The following is a 19,141-nucleotide window of genomic DNA, read 5'->3' as shown; positions in this document are numbered from 1 at the left end:
CGCGTTCAGTTGATATCTTTAGAGTGTTTGCTATTTCATTCAGTTTCAATTTACGGTTATTCAAAATCATTTTGTGGATTTTATTTAATGTTTTCGTCGGTAACAACCTCTTTTGGGCGTCCACTGCGTTCACCGTTTTCGGTGCTTATTTCACCTTTCACCACTCCTTGATGGTTGATTTTCCTGGGGCAGTGTCCGGAAACTCGGCATCAAGCCAAGTTTTTGCTTCAACTGTATTTTTTCCCTTCAAAAAGCAATATTTTATCAACATTTTCGAAATTCCTTTTTATCCATTTTTTCACAATAACAAAAGTTGCTTCACTCAAAATGCTATAATTCACAAACTAATGATCCAACGGTTGTCAAATTTACACACGCATCTTTTGAGGGTTAGAGCTAACTAAAAAACATATGGGTTTAATTATAGTAGCGCCATCTATGTGTTAAGGCGGGGACTTAACGTTAATTAGGAGTATCATCTTCATTAAAAATGCTCCTGGATATGATTTCGTTACAGGACAGATTCTAAGCAGCTCCTACGCTAGACATGTAAAACTTATGCATTTGCTCGTTTAGATTAAAACATGTACATAAGTACATGTTCTAAGCCAGACCAGTTGAAGTGAAGCCAGTAACAGAAAATAGTACCAGAATCTCAGCACATCAACCTGTTTTCAGAGAGAAACAGTAAACTACAGATCATATGCATACAATCACCAATATAATTAAATAATTCTATGAAAAAAGAAGAGTCTGAAGCATCTTTAATTAGATAACCTGGTGAATTTTGTATCACCTAAATCTATTTTGCATTTTTTTCTATACAATAGCCACTTCGTCGATTAACGGTGGATTAAACCATTTCACGTGATAACAAGCAGGTGTTTTGTCAGGTCTGATGACAAATATAAATAATTAACACAATAAATAATAAATGGAAGGTTTCTATAAGAATAGACTACCTGCATAAAAAATGCGTGTTTTGTTAACTTATTTTTCATATTCATTTGTATGTCACAAAAATTCTTTTATGGAATAATACCTTGAAAGTGGACATGAAATTGTCCTGTACAATACACGTTGGAAATAATCATTCTGTGATATGTTATATTTTTTTGGAATGTTGGCCAATAAGTGGCTAGAATCATTTCCCATCCCAGAAACTAATAAGCATAGTAGATCTGATGTTGGGACCAATTGTGGCAATTTTGCTTTTCCATTGATACAACATAACTTAATATCACTATCCCTTTGGACATTCGTAATTATTCAAGTAATAAATATTTACGGAAAAAAATAAAAAGTGCAGAAGAACAATTTATTGAAATTGATAAATTCATTAATTATTTATTTTTTCAAATTAACACATCTTTTTTCATAATATCATTTACTCTATTATAAAAAGTTGAAAATGTTTTAATCGACCGCAAAAAATAAGGATATATGTCTTATTTCTGTATGCAAAAAGCTTTTGAGCCAAATAATTTATGACAGGAAATAATCTATAAGAACGTAGACCAGCGTCACTTAAATCAATATTTAATTGCTTTGTTATTATAACATAATTTAATATTGTTAATATTATATAAAACAGTTCTGAACCACTTAATTACATTTTTAGGTTTAAAATTTTAATTATACCTATAAATATATTTTCCGATAAGTGTATTTAATAGTTCTGAAATCATTCACAATTTTAAAAAATAATTGCAAAAATTTATAAAATATCGCACACCACTGATTAGGGATCAAATCGATACATTTGAACTATTTCTACAAGGTTGAAGAAGAAGTCATAAATATGGTTAGTGTTGTGGTTATGTTTTATTATGTTGTACAATCGAATAAAAAAGTTGTATATACAAATACCTACAATAAATTTTTACTTATAGAGTTAATTCGGTAGTTGTGTTTTTAGTTAGAATCGTTAGTTATGGAAGCCGATAAATTTAAGTCAATTGCCCAGAAGCTAAGAATAGTAAATCCTTTAGTCAATGAAGTAACAATTGGTCCAAATTCAATCAATAATAGAGAAAGTGTATCACCCAAAGAAAGTCTCACCAAAGGATTTAATGAAAATTGTAAGGTTTGCGATGTTGATACAATCATGGTAAATCAGATGTCTACAATGAAACTTTTGAAAGTATTAGACCCACAAAGACAGGAGCAAGTTCAAAACGCTTTAAGCAATAGGCTTTCTATGTTCAAACAATTTGATGAATTACAAAAGGTGCAGAGAATGGAGCATTGGCAAAGAACTAAGCAAGATCTGGTTGAAAATGTTGAAAAAACTGAATCAAATATTTTACAAGCTAGTGAACAATTTGATATTAAGCAATCAAACCAACAAGCTTTAATTTCACAACAGACTAAGATTGCATTTTTAAGAATGAGAGAAAAGCAGGAACAACTTAGGGAACAAGAGAGGCAAAAGAAGAAAATTCTTCAACAAATTGATCAAATTAAGAAAAATCAACATACATTCTACATAGAATGGACAGAATTAATAGAGATATTAAAAGGTATTGATAATTTGAACAGCTTTTTGGTCAGAAATTCAGGAAAATTTGATTTAACTTCATTTCAAACTATGCCAAGTGAAATGGGCTCTATTCTTGATAAGTGTAAAATCAAAAATGACAACAGTTTCAATTTATCTGAAGAAGATGTACACAGATCTGAAGATATTTTAACTAAAATTGTTGACTTTAAAACTGTGATAAAGAAAATTATTAGTGAAGAAGCACAAAATACAATTAAACCTGAAGAATCATCCAAAGATAATGCACAGTTAAAATCTGATGTTATTCAGCCTCCTGTATCAGACGTGGTTAAACCATCTGAACTAACTGATGAAGTAAAAGAGAAAATCATTGATAATAAGACAAATGAAGATAGCAATTACAATAAATTAACAAAATATATTAACTTAAATGATGTACAGTTGTACTCAGAAATAATGGATTTTCTTGAAAAATATAAAGAATCCTTCGCTCAACTTGAAAATGACAGCTCTCTTAAAAATTTCAGGTTTGATTTGAAAAAAGCTGTTAATATCCCTGTTAACTCATTATCAGATTTGAGTCCTGACCACATCACCGACAAGTATCAAAAACTCCATAAGTATGTTGTTTAATTTTTGCTAGATTATGAGAAATTAATATTTTAATATTACAGGTTACTTATTGGCGAAACAGTTATTATTAGTAATCAACAAGTGAATGCAGCGAGGCATCCGCAAGGTATCGCTTTTTGTATGGATCTCTTAGCAAAGAAATTTATTTTGCAAGGTGACTTGATGGTTTCTGCTAATCCTGAATCAGCATTTTGTTATGCATCTGTGATATTATCTCTCTGGAATGATTTTCCAGACTTTGGGAAACTTATTTTAGGATATTTTTATAAGCTTTGTCCATATCTAGTACCCTATTACATTCCTAAGCAACTTGGAGATAGTGATGAAGAATTTTACAAGAAGTTAGGTTACCAATATACAGATGGTGAAATTGAAAAACAGGATAAATTTTTAAAGAGGATGACAGGTAATGTTAATTGTGTCTGTTGGTTTATATTACATTCTTATTTTTTAGGCATCATGAAACTGTATTTCGCATTACTTGTAACTAAACCTAAAAAAACTCAACCATCATCACCATATAATCTTCAAAGAGGATGGAAATGGCTTTCTTCATTTTTAAGATTACAGCCTCAAACAGATATTACAGCAACAGCTCTGCACACATTCTTGGAAACAGTAGGCTTTGAAATGGATGCACGATATGGAAAAATATTTAAAAAAGTGCTAAGGGCAATAATAGAAGAGTTTCTCCCTAAGTGTCAAAAAACTTACTGTACAGGGGGCGCAGCAACAAGACTGGAGATGCTTTTGACAAAATATTTGGAAACTAAGAATTTTAATAAACCCACTGGTTATGAAAAATATCTTACTGATGCTTCGTGGTGACCTATAGAATAAAAATCTATGAATATTTAAAGACTGACATGGTTTTATTCTAAATATACAACTATTTTTTTAATTAGTTCTCATTATTGATCTATTTATCAGGATTTCTCCACATTTTTTATTATCAATCTTTTATTAGGCACATTTTCAACTTCTAGTTCTACTTTTGTGACAGCCCATGGATCTTCTAGATTTGATCTAGTGGCCCAAAAATAAACAGTTCCCTTTTGTTTCGAGCCTCTTAAAGGTACTGCAAAATGAGCTTTGTTTTCTTGAACGTTATTCTTTTCTCGATCATCAATATCAATAGAGCGAGCTTTAATAGGTTCTCCTAGTAAAGTTATCGCTGGTGGGTGCGTTCTAACTAGTTTGAGGGCTTCTTTACAAATGGGGCTATTTTTAATGTTGCTTTCAATCTTGCTCCTAGCCATAAATCCCATTGTAACAGTAGCAACACCTCCAACTGCCGCAATTTTAACTAATGTCATATTGCTTACATTCATTTTTGTTCTAATTTCGTTATAATAACCGTAGAGAATAAAATTGTCCCGTTAAAGGTACATCTTTTTGAGGTTAGTATCATAGTATACCAGGGTCGTTTTCCGTATATGTATAATTACAGGCTATATTATATATAAATAGAAAAATAAATTAGATCCTATTTTTATTAAATATGATTTCTTTAGCATATCATGTTGTTTATGTGTAATGTTTTATTTACGTTTGACCTTGGTTTTGTAGGTATTTTGTTATAGCTGTCATTGTTTATAGAAATACCTTTTTGCTTCTATAGGAGTGTCGATAAATGCTGTGGGTCTTTTAAAATGGCATTAACAAATATACTATTATTAAGTCAAATAGCAGGATATGTTATAGCTTTTATTTTATCCTTATGCATTGTCGTTCCTATGAGTTTACAACAAGATGACTTTAAGTAAGTAGTTCTGTGTGTAAAGTGCTCTTGTTATTGTCCTTTATCTATTACAGAGGACATTGTTTATTATTTTCAACGGGTGTTTGGCAAGAAACTGATGGACAATTGGATGTACATTGGGCCTCACAGGGTTATTGTAACTATACAATCTTTGTAGGTGTCATGCTATGTCTTGTTGCAGTTATACAGATATATAGGTAATTCTATATATTATCTTTATTATATGTAAATATTTGTGATTTATATTTGTAGATTATCCGTATTTCTATACAAAGGAACAGATAGCAGTTTTCTTTCAGCTTTTATTGATGTTATCTCGGGAATTTTTTTAAGTGCTATGACAATCATAGCTGCCTGTATGATTACATTTGGATTTATGGCATGGTGTGAAAATATGACGCAAAGATTTCCATCGTAAGCATAAATTATTTGTTTAAATAACTTGTTATAAACAATATTGTAGATGTGAATTCGCAGCTGGACAAGATATCGATCATAAAGATAATATAAATACAAAAAATTTCTATATTGAGTTAGGAACAGCTCAGTTTGGAATATGGGGTTCATTTGCAACATGGGTTGGCCTGTCTGTGTGTGCTTTATTGAAACTTTTAAAATACCACCAATTGGAAAATATTAGAGTATCAATGTTCCGTGAGAGGCAAAGATTAATTAATGAAAAAGCTGATTCTCCATGTGAGTTTAATACATTTTGTTGTACAAATATAATAGTAAGATAATTTTAAATCCGTATGTAATGCTGATGTGTTAATTATGTTATAGGTAGTTCTTTGGGGAGAGAATCAAGCAGTACTCAATCAACTGCAACTGCAGAGTGATTATCTCATAATATATTACATTATCCATATCTTATTATATATGCAATTATACATATATCTTTGTTTATCCATCATACTGTTTACCAGTTAATTAACAATTTTTTGTGAAGTGTAACATTAACAATTAAGCAAAAGTGGTTCTAACAAATATAATAAATATAGGATTTAATGTCCTATAATTATTATATTGTCGTTTGTTTCTTCAAATTTTGTATTGTGATATTAGAATGTAGTGACAGAAATCAACAATATATGTAAAAATTATAACATTTAATGAAATACTGCTTGTATTATAGGTTAGTTGTAAATAAATCAACTTAAACTAGTACAAAAAGTTATTTTTTGAACTTACAATTTGAAGATATACAGGATAAAAAGATTTATAAAAGAATTAATAAAAAAATTTAGGCAAAATAAAATAAACTTATTGAGTATTAGATTTGTTCCTAAATAAACACATAGCTTTTATTACAAAGGCCTCTAAATGTATAATATGTTTATTTCCTTGGGTCATTCTGTATTCATATATAGCGGCTTCTTGAACCAAAAAAGGAATAACTGCTTCATTGCATTTTAAAACTAAAGCCTCAACTAAGTTTCTGAAAATCACTTCAGGTGGTATTCCATTTGTCAGCAGTTCATAGAGCTGCTCACGGATTCGTACTATATTTTGAATACTTTGCTTCTGGATAATGAAATCTGCTAATTTTGTTATGAAGACTTTCCAGTCTGGTTGGGGAATTGTTTTATAATCTTGGAAACTGTTATTTTCCACTTTGCAGGCTTCACACATTAATAAAGCTCTGCGTAAATTACCATTACATACCTTGGCAAGTTCTTCAGCAAATGACAGTGGCAAACTAACATCTTCTTTTTTACAGGTAGTCTGTAATATAGTAGCAATTTCCTTAGTACTTGGTGCTGGAACTCTAATTAGAAGACAACGAGATTGAATTGCAGGGATAACAGGTGACAAAGATGTAGCACATAAAATTAATCTACAATTGCTTGAATATTTCTCCATAGTTCTTCTCAAAGCATGTTGGGCATCAACTGTTAAATTATCTGCTTCAGTCAGAACAACTACTTTAAAATCTCTAGTATTGTTGGTAGTGGTGATATGTTGTGTCTGTGCTATATTTTTAATTAAATCCATAATAATTACTCTATCATATATGCCAACATCGGAAGGATTAATTTCAATATGATAGTTGCTATTAACTGTAACAATTTCAACCTTTTTGTTACTAGGAGTAACAACTGTGACATTATCCATTTTTAGTCGTTCAACACCTGGCCCAAATAATTCTTTTAAAATACACATTATTCTAGTCTTTTTTCCGGCTCCACTGGGGCCATATATTAACAAATGGGGGAAATCACTATGCTCGACAAGATTTTTCAATTCTTGCGACTGTTGAATGTGATAATCCAGCATTGAGAAATCTTTAGGTCTATATTTATCCACCCATAACATACTCATAGCTTGCGATATAACAATTTGAATAATAAACAATACACGTCTCTGTTTAAACTACTAAGGCGGTAAATTATTTTAGGTTAGGAGGGGAAAACATCTTCCTTAAGTATATACAGTCGGGGTGTTCTAGTGGCTTTCAAGAAAATATATCGATATTTTAAAGAAAAAATATAAATTCTGATATATCGGGTTAAAAAAATTCGATATTCTCTAAGTATTTTAAAAAGTTGCCATGCTTTTAATAAACTTTTAAAATTAAGTAGCAAAATGCACGAATCATTTAAAATTAACTACCAATTTTAAATATTTATAGAAAATAATTAAAAGGCTTTTTTTTATAATATTTAAGAAGTATTTTTAAAAAATTTTGAAAAAATGAAGCAAATATAATTTATTTATTTATATGAAAATTACTCAATAATATATCTTGCATGGCACTAAGAAACATCTTCATTGCTTCTTGATCACATCTGTTCGATATGCAAATATAGCACAGAAACCCCTCTCTCAATTTATTCAATAGAGGCAAGGAATGCAATTCAAATCCATGTGACTTAAATCGGTTTGTTTGATGATTATTATATCGTTCCAAAAGGACATCGCTTAAATAATCTCGGACTATATATTACATAGAATCTATTAGAATTTCACCAGCTAGTTTGGCTGCACTCATATTTTTAACTCTTTTCTAATAATCCTCAGCCTTTGGTGCACTCTTAGGAATTTCCTGATTGTTTAGAAGTGGATTGTTCTTTAGATATAATCTGTCCAGGTGTTAACACCCCCAATGCTTTTGTTCTATTTTAATATTGTGGAATTACTACATAATCAACAGGCAGTGTTTTAACATATCGATATTTTTGAACAATTTAATTATTTTTAATAAATCTTTTAAAGTGGGCTTAATTTTAAATGTTATTGTAAGAGTTTATTAAAAATATTAATATATATTGCAAAATAATATCAGTATTTTTTTTCTCCAATGTATCCATAATTTTTTTAAATATTGAAAACTAAATATCGATATTTTTAAAAATAAGGAAATAATGATATTTTAAAAAATAAGGAAATATCGCTATTTCTCTTGATGGCCGACATCCCTAATCTCTATAGCTTGTAGATGGCAACGTCGCAAAATTAGATGGTAACTGCCGAAGTTTCGCGAATACCGGCTATGATTCTCCAGAAATAGCCGTTGTAGGTGAACTTATTTGAAAGTAATTTTTCGGTAAATGTTAAATGAAACAAAGTAATTTATGTAGAGAAAATGCGAGAATTTTTTAATGCAGTATTACAACATTTGTATGTATAAAGCATTTTCAATCTATTATATATTACAATTAACCTCCAATTACTTTTTTCTTAATATCTAATATTTTTAGGAAAAATGAGTGATACAGCTCAGATATTTTATTTACCTAATGTAATAGAGTCTCAAGTTTCCAATATGATGAATATACAGACAGTATGCAGAATATGTGCCAATGAAAGTGATAGAAGGATTGAAATATTTAGTGAAGATGGAATAGCTAATGATTTAGCTAATAAGATTAATTTATACTTGCCAATTAAAGTCACCAGTACTGATAATTTACCAAAGCAGTGTTGTTGGCAGTGTACTTCTACAATACTAGCTTGGCATAATTTGGTTTTAATAAGTGCAGAAGCTGATAAAAGACTAAGGTCCCACCACTTACCTCACAAGCAGTTTGAAAATGTACCTTATACACCAGCAGAGGTCGATATTTCAAGAACCACGGCAGATAATTTGTAAGTACCCCTTATTTTCTTAAAATATTCTTAAAATGGTCACGTTTGGTTTTGTGGGACTTCTATTAGCATTAACAGTTGAGGGCTAAATATTTTCCTGATATTAACAATTATTTGTTAATATGAGTTTGTATTGAATATTTGTTTTTTATTTCTGATTTATTTATGAGTATGTATAAATAATTAACTTTTGTAAAAATGTTGTGTACACAAAACATATTAGCCATAAAATTATTACATTTTAGTTTATGATGTTAATAACAAAATGTTAATATTAATATATAATATGTTAATATTAATATGTTAATATTATAAATATTTCTAAAAAGTAAAGATACAATGCACTACATAATACAAAATTATTGAAATAAGGTGTCTTAATTCTTAGGATATACTAAATTATTTTTAAGTATTTGTTTAGTGAAAGTGAGTAAGATTTATATTTTTAATTAGTGTACATATCTTATTTATTGTGCACTTTGTAGAATAGAATACACATTGAAAATAGAATTATATGGTAACATAGCTTAATATGTTTGGATAGTAAAAGACATTCAATTCATGACATTTAATTTACGTGCAGTCATTCTGGTGATGTGGTGATATGAGTATTAATGAGAGTCATGTACAGCAGATGATCAGAGGCACTGAAATGGAGTATAAATAACTTAAGAATGGCGCTGTATCTTTACTATTTGGAATTGTTAATAAAGTATCATGACAAAAAAATCAACATCACCAATTTTTACAGAGATACGCCATCATTCTCCAAAATTCCACATTTGTTCAGTGGTTTAAATGAGGGAACAGGAATGTATGATGAAGTTGATCTAAAGTTTACCTTCACTACCAGTGATCAATATCCTTCATTCTTTGCATCTGAGAATCACAGACTGGAGCCAGATAAAATTAGCAATTACATCAGTGTCCGAAAAGATATTGTCATAGGAGAATCAGCAGCAAAGGATGGTATATTGACTTTAAGGAACATCGAAAATGGTGGTGAAGACAATGAAGGTTCGGTATGTCATTTATGCTCAAAGATTTTTGGTTCAGAATTGGATAAATTACAACATTTGAATGATAGTCATCGTGATGTTAATGTTGAAGAAGTTATGAAAGAAATTAATTCGCCGCCTATGAAAAGACCAACTCATCGTGCCGTCAAGCTTCTAATTAATAGGTCACAACAGAAGATCAACCAAGAACTATTGAATAAGGCTAAAGTGGTTGTGGATGATCGTGTATTTTATAAGTGTAAAGAGTGCGGTAAGAGCCTTCATTCCATGTATACATATATTTGGCATATGCGAATACATACCGGCGAACGCCCATACGTTTGTGATCTTTGTGGAAAGCAGTTTCGAGTATCTCAAGGTCTGGTTAGGCATCTGAAAGAGACACATCAGCGAATAAAGAATTATAAGTGCGATATTTGCGGTCGGTTTTTTTCTACTAAACGCAATATGGAAGAGCATCGGAGAATTCACACTAACGAACGTCCATACGTGTGCGACCTTTGCGGAAAAGCCTTTAAACAGAAAGCGTCCCTTTTTGTTCATAATCGATCGCATAGTTCGAATCTTCCATTTAAATGTATGGACTGCTCGCAAAAGTTTCGTACCAAACAGTCATTGCTTACCCATGTTACCAAACATACTGGAGAGAGACCATTTCCTTGTGAACTGTGTGGCAGGCAGTTTCGAGTTAAGTACGAGTTGAAGAGGCATAAACTGGTGCATTCAGAAGACAAACCCTTCAGTTGTAAGATTTGTGCTCAGACATTTAGGCAAAAAAGGTATTTACGGAACCATTTAAAGCTGAATCATCAAATAGAGAATCCAAACGAAATGATAGATGATTCAATAAAGAACTTGGTGGATTGTAAGACTGTTAAAACTTTGTGATATAGTTACTAATTATATAATTCCATTTTATGGAATTGTTTTGTGTTGTGTAGTTTTTCTATTTGTTAAACGTTTATTATTTATATATATGTTTTTTTATCTTATGTACTTATTACATAGACATACAGTTTTTGTGAATGTCTACATAGTCATTATTTTAAAAAGTTGTCAACTGTTTAATACAATCTTAATTGTGCTATGTTGCAAGGCAAATATTTTGCTAATATTTTTTTAATAAGTGTTTATTTTTTGTATATTTTTTGTATAATATATTTATACATTTTTATTCAACTATTACTTAACTGATCACGAATTAAAATTATGCTTTAGAATTTGAATTCATAATTTGTTAATGTAAAACGGTATCTTTGTTATTTAAAATATGGGTATAATAAAAACTTTGACTTGATACATCATATTATCATATGGTTCTAAAACAGATGAAACATTTATAAATTCTTTTTTGTAAATTCATCAAAATTAAGTATGTATGAAAATAATTTTTGTTTTTTTGCCTTTAGATTCTATAATTTAACCTATCCTATTTTCAGTAACAATATACTTGTCAACCTCATATTTATGATTGGGTATTTAAACGTTTCCTATTGTTGTGATATTTAATCATGAGATGATTAAAATTATATTTTGATATGTTTTTATTATTCTTTAAAATTGTTCTAAACAAAATTCTTTTAAAAATAACTTTGATCTGTTTTAGTTGTTTACTTAAGTTTTATATGATATTTGATAACGTATATGCTATTGCATAATGTTTATTGATAGTTTGCGTTATAAAGGAACATTTACATTATAAAACGTTAAAGTTTTTGTACAGGATGTATCAAGAAGATTAAAATGGAGATGACACTTTCACTTAAAGTAGATACCTGCTGCTACATCTTAGCAAAAAAACTTTTAATATGTGTTTTTGCTACTTGAACCTTTTTTGAAATTATTAAGTAATTTTAACCTATAAAGTAATATTAGCCTAGTAGTCTTTATTTACAATTTATTTGAGACATCCTAACAGCAAAATGTATTTAAATATATAATACTCAGTTTTATATATCTTTTGTATGTTCCTATTTATTTTTTCTAATATAACACGATTTAAAAATACATGTTTTTTTATTTAATTAGTGATTATACTTGTTATAGAATGTTTTTTTAATTGCAGCTTTTGTTCGGTATTTTGTGGGCTCTTGGAAAAAACTATTGTGGTTTGTGGTTTAATTTTACATTTTCTATAACAAATGTGGTACACCAAGTGACTGAAATAAAATTTTTCTTCGCCCTCTTTTTAACATATGTTTCTTTACTAACACAATATTAATCTAGTTTGCTAAGTAAGTTTATTAAAATCTATTGTTATGATAACATCGTGTCGAAGATTTGTTTGAAATAATTTTTATTGACTATAAATCCTTCAATTTTGAAACAATTGTTTTATCCAGAATAAAAGAGGATTTTGCCTTCCAAGTTCATTAAATTTTCGTCTTCAATTTTGGTTATAATTTTACTATTTCATAATTTATTTGCGTTTTGTCGGAAGTGTTGTGTACATCTTCACTATGCTCTAATATAATTTTACATAATTATGTGTGGTACTTAATTATAAAATATCTATTACATATAGCTTGATATAAGTTATATTATATTGTTTTAAAAAGATTCAAAAGCAAACAAATTATTTATTACGTGGAAAACGGATAGTTTAGTCCAGTTATAAAACAAAATGTTTGCTATGATATTTATATGTATAATTTAATTAAATAAATTATAGATTTATTTATGAAAAACTTACTGTAAGCAAACATTTTAATTTCACTTTGGAAGATAACGTTATCTTAATAGATTATCACTTATAGTTTTTTAGAGAAGTGTGATGAATTTTATTCAAAGTGAATATAATATGAATTGGTAGAAATATTACTGTAGTTTATGTATATATGTAATTATTGTTGGTAATGGAAAATAGGCGTATTTGGATAATTCTAAATTGTTTGAAGACTTCACAGACATGATATTCAAGTTTCAAGTGTTAACAACTAACGGATCGCCTGCTATTTTAATCTTAACGGGATCCACTTAGAACGCGCGAGTTCAATGGTTTGGGATTAGTAATATTGGAGAATAAAGTGGCATCTAGCACTGAAGCAGTGAAGTCGAATCGGCGAAGCTACATGGACTTTTGCATGAGTGAGTGTGGGAGAAAGAAAATATTGCAATTATGACTAAAATATGTCTCGTTTGAGCGCTTATCTTACCAGCCCTTACCAAATACATGCATATAATAAATGCACCAAACTAGTCTTATATATATCATGACTATATATATAAAAAATGTTTGAAAATGTTTTCTCAAAAGTAGACACATAGAAGGCGATCTCCTTATATAAAGTTATATAAAGCAACCATAGTGTACTTCTCGTTTTATTCTAGTTAAAAGGAGACGCCATGCTGTTTGATACGTCCGAGCATGTAACCAGAATCAGCCTGCAAAAGTTGTTCGGTTGTCAAATATCTGCAAAGTTTTTCAAACATTGTTTATCGCTGTGCTTGTTTTGATACATTTCAAATCTCTGCTTAATATTTGTGATTCACCGAAAAACATACACCGTGGGGGCTCGTTCTTACTACTAAAATGCGTTAAAGAGCTAAATATTGATACAATTAAATGTTAAACTTCTAGGGTTTTTATTGGGAATATTTATATTGTATTGCAACTGCACTAAGTATTAGTATGGACATTATGACTAAAATTTAAAAAAAAAGATAATATAATTTTGGATTCACCGAAAAACATACACCTTGATGTTAGTGTTACTCGTAATTAAATTTATGAAATTTATAATAAATTAGTAGTTTTTTTTCAATGTAAACATAATCAGTATACATATAATTCAAAGTTAAAGTTAAATGTCTTGACGTCATAAATTGAGATGACGTGAGTTCATTGCTATTTTGAATAGACTCTATTTAACTTTACATTCTGTATTTTTATCTGTATATTTACATTCTGTATTTATTTGTCAGCCTTATTATTATTAGTTAAATCAACCACTAATATAGAACAGGAAGTGTAGACTAAATCTAATTGAAACCGAACTTTTTCCAGGATTAAAACGACCTTAGCACCGGCCTGTACAGACACGCAGATTCTCGTTTCAAGCCCTGGTAAAATCACAGAAAAAGCGCGCACGTCTACAGACTCAGACCAAGACAACCAGTATTTGTGCAACATCTGCGATGAGGCTTACGACCGTCCGGTTTCGTTGAAGCAACACCAGCGACAGGAACACGGCTTGGCGCCAGTAAAGTTCCGAAGGCGAAAGTGTGACATACCTACCAATACACAGTTTCAGTGTCCGTATTGCGAGAAGAGTTATTCGAGAAAACACGACATGGAAAAACACGCGAGGTTGCATCATCCGGAAGAGGATGTGCCTCAGCTAAAAAAGGACTCCATGAATGTCGTACCCGCAAGTTGTAAGGTGAAGCTGGCGTCGGGAAGGATGCAATACAATTGCGACTTTTGCGATAAGAGTTTCCAAAAGTGTTACAACCTGACGAGACATCGGACGATTCATACGAAGGTCAATCGGCACTGTTGTCATCTCTGCGGCAAGAATTTCAGGCTCAACAGCAACCTCATCAGGCATATCAACGAGTACCATCGCAATTTGCGTCGGTTCGCCTGTCCCACGTGCCCGATGGTATTCAAAAATAAAAACACCAGAGATCAACACGTGAACACTCATACGAACTCGAGGCCGTTCACTTGCGATGCGTGTGGGAAGTCTTTTAGGCAGGGTTCATCGCTTTACGTCCACAAACGGGTCCACTCTGACATCTATCCGTTTTCTTGCATGCTGTGTGGTAAGACGTTTCGGAGGAAGCAGAACTTGAAAGAGCATAATTTGATTCACAGCGGGTATAAGCCGTTCAAGTGCGATCAGTGTTCGATGGCTTTTAGGCAGAAACACGAATTGAAAAGACATAGCAAGTGTCATAATACGATGGTATGTGACAGGTGTGGGACATATTTCGGACAGGCCAGAAGTCTTAGCGTACACAGGAGGAAATGTGAGCAATCCTTGGAGCAGTTGTCGAAAGCGACGGAGTAACATAGTTGCACATCACATAGAATTGGAAACTCATGTGTATGTAGTGTTGTGGAAAAATAATTTCGGTTTTCTTCATCGTATATATTGTGGCGGCCAGTTGCTACGATTCAATAGGCCACCACATATACACTCACAAAGGAATCTACGGTTGGCACTGCTTGAGAATTGGTACCATACGTAGGGATGCATGACATGCATCGTGTATCGATATTTCTGTTTCTTTAGCGCCCAAAGCTTCAACAATCCAAGAACTAATTTTAATTGTATCAAGCGTTCATCGATTATCTAATTTCCTGTCTGTAAAAGATCAGTAAATAATATTACAAAACAAAAATGCGTTTTTTATTGTCGTGTCATTAAAAAAATTATTTAAACTAGTATACAACTAATAACTAAATTTAATCAGACTTAACCTACTGACAAACAACTACAACTGATATATTTTCCACAGCAATTTTCCTTTGCAAGATCGGAAGGGTTTTACTGTTTGAGACGTCTAATGACATTATCCACATTTAGAAGTCTGGACGCTTTCGTGCTGACGTAGTTCTGGAGTCTTCTTTGATGGGAATCGGTAAATCTTGCGATAATGTCCGCAACCATATCAATTTCTAGGTCGTGATGGAGGTCACAAACGCATACATATTAAGGCTCATTCACAATATACTTTAGCACCTTATTTTGGAACCTCTGAATTACTTGGACATTGGAGTCACTGGTGCAGCCACAGTTGAATATCATAGTTGCGCACTGGTCTCAGTATCTGCTGATATAAATTAAATTTGTTTAACCAATACAGTTTCCTGAACATGGTGTTGAGTTCATCGCGTTTCTTTTTTATATGTTCCTTCCATCTGAGTTTGGCATCTAGGGTTTTGCCAAGGAATATAGCTGTGTGGGCAGGCATATGTAATTTGCATGCCGTTAATAATGCCAGGTTGAAGTGTGGTCCTCTTATTTATGAATTCAATGTGTGTAGATCCTTCTTCATTCAATTTGATTCCCTATCTTTTAGTCCAGAAAGAAATTTTATCAAGAGAAGTTCCCGTACTGCGTGATCATTTTTTCTTGAGGAAATACGACATGGAAAAACACACGAGCTTGCATCACGTGGAAGACGTGCCTCAGCTGAAGAAGATGTCCATATTAGAGCGGGATATTTTAGTATATGATGATGGAAGAATATATATGTATATGTTATACCTGTCACTGCATTTCTTTGTTTAATGTTTAAATAGTATATATCTTCCCCATTCTAAAATAACAATGGATATTGCAAATCATCGTAGGAAGCTGAACAAGGATTCCATGAACGTCGTACCCGCAAGTTGTAAGGTGAAGCTGGCATCGGGACGGATGCAATACAATTGCGACTTCTGCGATAAGAGTTTCCAAAAGTGTTACAACCTGACGAGACATCGGACGACTCATACGAAGGTGAATCGGCACTGTTGTGATCTCTGCGACAAGAAGTTCAGGCTCAAGAGCAACCTCAGCAGGCATATCAAGGAGTACTATCGCAATTTGCGTCGGTTCGTCTGTCCTACGTGCCCGATGGTCTTCAAAAATAAGAACACCAGAGATCAACACGTGAACACTCATACGGACTCGAGGCTGTTCATTTGCGATGCGTGTGGGAAGTCTTTTAGGCACGGTTCCTCGCTTTACGTCCACAAACTCGTTCACTTTGACGTCTATGCGTTTTTTGCACGCTATGTTGTAAAACGTTTCGGAGAAAACAGAATTTGAAAGAGCTCTATTTGATTCATAGCGGGTATAAACAGTTTAAGTGCGATCAGTGCTCGATGGATTTTAGGCAGAAACACGAATTGAAAAGACATAGCAAGTGTCATGATACGGTGGTATGTGACAGGTGTGGGACATATTTCGGACAGGCCAGAAGTCTTAGCGTATACAGGAGCAAATGTGAGCAATCCTTGGAGCATTGTGCCGGCCAATTGCTATTAAACCACCACATAAACACCTACAACGGTTGGCACTGTTATATTTTTTAAAAGTAGTTTTTTTTTGTTCTGGCCTAAAAACCAGGCGGTGGAATGCATGACGCATACCTGGTCGCGGAGACTTGCCCTGGAGTGACAAGTTGGACCGGGTTATCTGGGACTGCCTCTGGGCTTACCAATACACTAAACTAAACCGAAACCGCCTCACAGTTGAAACCTGTGGATCACTACTGCTACTGCATTAAATTTGGGGATATGGCACCCGCTGATCGGGCAGCCGTTATTGGGCAGGAGGGCCCGGCGATTCTATTGATTCGCGAAACTGAGTTAACACACAACTGGGTACTGTTGTATGGGGGCAAAAGTTATGACTGTAGCGAGCGAGGATGAGGTCGTTTCAGCCTGGAAAAGGGGGGAGCTTGGCGGTGACGCGGTGCTAAGCTCCCAGCATGTCCACCAGCTCGCGAACAAGCGCGTTTTCAGAAGAACTTGAGCTGAGTTGTTGTTTGTGGAATGATTGAGATATGAAGTGCTTGAATTCTGGAGTGTCAGTTTCCTTATGAATTTGATTATTTCTGACAAACCATGGAGCGTTTAATATTCTCCTGAGGAGCTTATTTTGGAAAACTTGAAGTCATTTGACCTGGTTGGGTGTAACACACTTGAAGTAGACATTAGAACCGTAGAGGAGTACGGACCGAATTAACATCTTGTAAAATAAGCATTTGATGGAGATGGGAAGTCTGCTAGAAGGGCAGATCAGAGAAGATAGCAGGTTTGCTATCCCCGAACCTTTTGGATTGCTTTCTGGATTTGGGAATGCCAACCGAACCGCCGGTCGAAGTGAAGACCTAGGTACGTGACATTATCCAGCCATGGAATTATTGCGGTGTTGATCTTAAGTTGCGAGACGCGCAGTGCGTCACGCTTTTTATGGAAAATGATGGCCTGGGTTTTCAGGGGGTTGATTTGCAACCTCCAGAATTTGAACCACTTGACCGCATGATTGTCTCGGCAAGCTTCGAAATGGCGCTGATAAGGCTGATAGGCCTGTAATCAGATGGAGATGATTTTGCTCCTTTCTTGGATATAACCGCTATATGTGCGTGTTTCCAAGACGCCGGGAAGTGTTGCAGCCTCATGATGGAGTTAATGATGTTTGCCAGTTTAAAAATAGTATACAACTAAAACTAGACTCATTAAAAAGACTCAGATAAACTAACTAGAGCTAATATATTTTTCACTGATTCACTTCAGAAGGTTTTTGCTGTTTGGGACGTCTAATTGTGGATATAGACCTGAGCGTTTGGGGCGAATTTACAGAGAAAATTGAAAATGCGCAAAAGCAGAACTGAGTTCGACGAATATTCATACCGAACAAGTTTCACAATTGGTTTAAAGTTGTAGTGCCCATGCACTTTGCTTAGTTCGGATCGGGCCATCAAATTTGAGCGAACGTGGGAAAATTGGCGGGATTATGAATGACATGTGTTTAATGTCAATTAATGATTAATTATAATACATATAATTATATAAAAACCTCAAAAAAAAACATGAAAAATTAAAATATTTATATTTTACTTGCAAAAACCTTGTTAAGAAATCTGGAATAATATTTCATTTTGATTTCTATTTTGCAAATGGTAGTTATAAAAAAAAGTGTTATAAAAATACGAGTTTTTCTTATTTTTTATTGAAGGGAATTGCATTTATTGATAATCTTCGTAGTACAAACCTTGTCACATAATATGGAAAAGGTATTTGAGAACTAGGGAGAGAAATATGTTTAATAATAATTTTATATAAAATAATTATCAACACCATAAAAAATTAAGTTTGCCAAGTGTTGTTGAAACATTATTTTCATATATATTATTATTCGGAGAATATATGGAAGTTGTGCAAATACCAGAAATAGCAAGTGAAAAAAGGTTGAAAAAATACAATAATGTCACATTACTACTAATTTTATTTAATTCATAGAATAATGTAGGGGTGTCGGCACCAAGAAAAATATCGATATTTAAAAAAATATCGATATATCTATTTTGATATTTTGAACAAAGTAAACCGTTATAATTAGGTACCGTAAGATCGATCGATATCGATATATCGATATTTTTTAGGCATCCCTAGAACAATGCAAACGTTTCAAT

General features: G+C 32.4%; 5 protein-coding genes across 5 annotated transcripts; 3 read left to right on the top strand and 2 right to left on the bottom strand.

The window, feature by feature from the left end:
- Nucleotides 1-1,803: 1,803 nt before the first annotated feature.
- Nucleotides 1,804-11,018, top strand: Gle1 (Gle1 RNA export mediator). Its single transcript, XM_076411897.1, has 6 exons — nucleotides 1,804-3,123; nucleotides 3,178-3,542; nucleotides 3,591-3,961; nucleotides 6,520-6,592; nucleotides 8,600-8,987; nucleotides 9,739-11,018. Exons 1-6 carry the CDS (start codon nucleotides 1,934-1,936, stop codon nucleotides 10,892-10,894), a joined length of 3,543 nt encoding a protein of 1,180 aa, XP_076268012.1. The 5' UTR covers nucleotides 1,804-1,933; the 3' UTR covers nucleotides 10,895-11,018.
- LOC143200630 (cytochrome c oxidase assembly factor 1 homolog) lies at nucleotides 3,988-4,467 on the bottom strand. Its single transcript, XM_076411145.1, has one exon. It carries the CDS (start codon nucleotides 4,465-4,467, stop codon nucleotides 4,063-4,065), a length of 405 nt encoding a protein of 134 aa, XP_076267260.1. The 3' UTR covers nucleotides 3,988-4,062.
- Nucleotides 4,513-6,071, top strand: LOC143200628 (transmembrane protein 179). The gene is made up of 6 exons (XM_076411142.1): nucleotides 4,513-4,536; nucleotides 4,706-4,898; nucleotides 4,952-5,095; nucleotides 5,151-5,312; nucleotides 5,362-5,594; nucleotides 5,682-6,071. Exons 2-6 carry the CDS (start codon nucleotides 4,789-4,791, stop codon nucleotides 5,735-5,737), a joined length of 705 nt encoding a protein of 234 aa, XP_076267257.1. The 5' UTR covers nucleotides 4,513-4,536; nucleotides 4,706-4,788; the 3' UTR covers nucleotides 5,738-6,071.
- Nucleotides 5,991-7,308, bottom strand: RfC38 (replication factor C subunit RfC38). The gene has a single exon (XM_076411137.1). It carries the CDS (start codon nucleotides 7,218-7,220, stop codon nucleotides 6,162-6,164), a length of 1,059 nt encoding a protein of 352 aa, XP_076267252.1. The 5' UTR covers nucleotides 7,221-7,308; the 3' UTR covers nucleotides 5,991-6,161.
- A 5,162-nt stretch (nucleotides 11,019-16,180) lies between the features above and the next one.
- Nucleotides 16,181-16,911, top strand: LOC143200629 (uncharacterized). Its single transcript, XM_076411144.1, has one exon. It carries the CDS (start codon nucleotides 16,288-16,290, stop codon nucleotides 16,768-16,770), a length of 483 nt encoding a protein of 160 aa, XP_076267259.1. The 5' UTR covers nucleotides 16,181-16,287; the 3' UTR covers nucleotides 16,771-16,911.
- The last annotated feature ends 2,230 nt before the right edge of the window (nucleotides 16,912-19,141 follow it).

The sequence above is a fragment of the Rhynchophorus ferrugineus genome, unplaced genomic scaffold (assembly GCF_030347505.1).
Source record: "Rhynchophorus ferrugineus isolate W39M unplaced genomic scaffold, kcgeb_rfMv2 rfM8, whole genome shotgun sequence".
Taxonomy (NCBI): domain Eukaryota; kingdom Metazoa; phylum Arthropoda; class Insecta; order Coleoptera; family Curculionidae; genus Rhynchophorus; species Rhynchophorus ferrugineus.
This window is presented reverse-complemented; position numbering and strand designations above follow the sequence as displayed.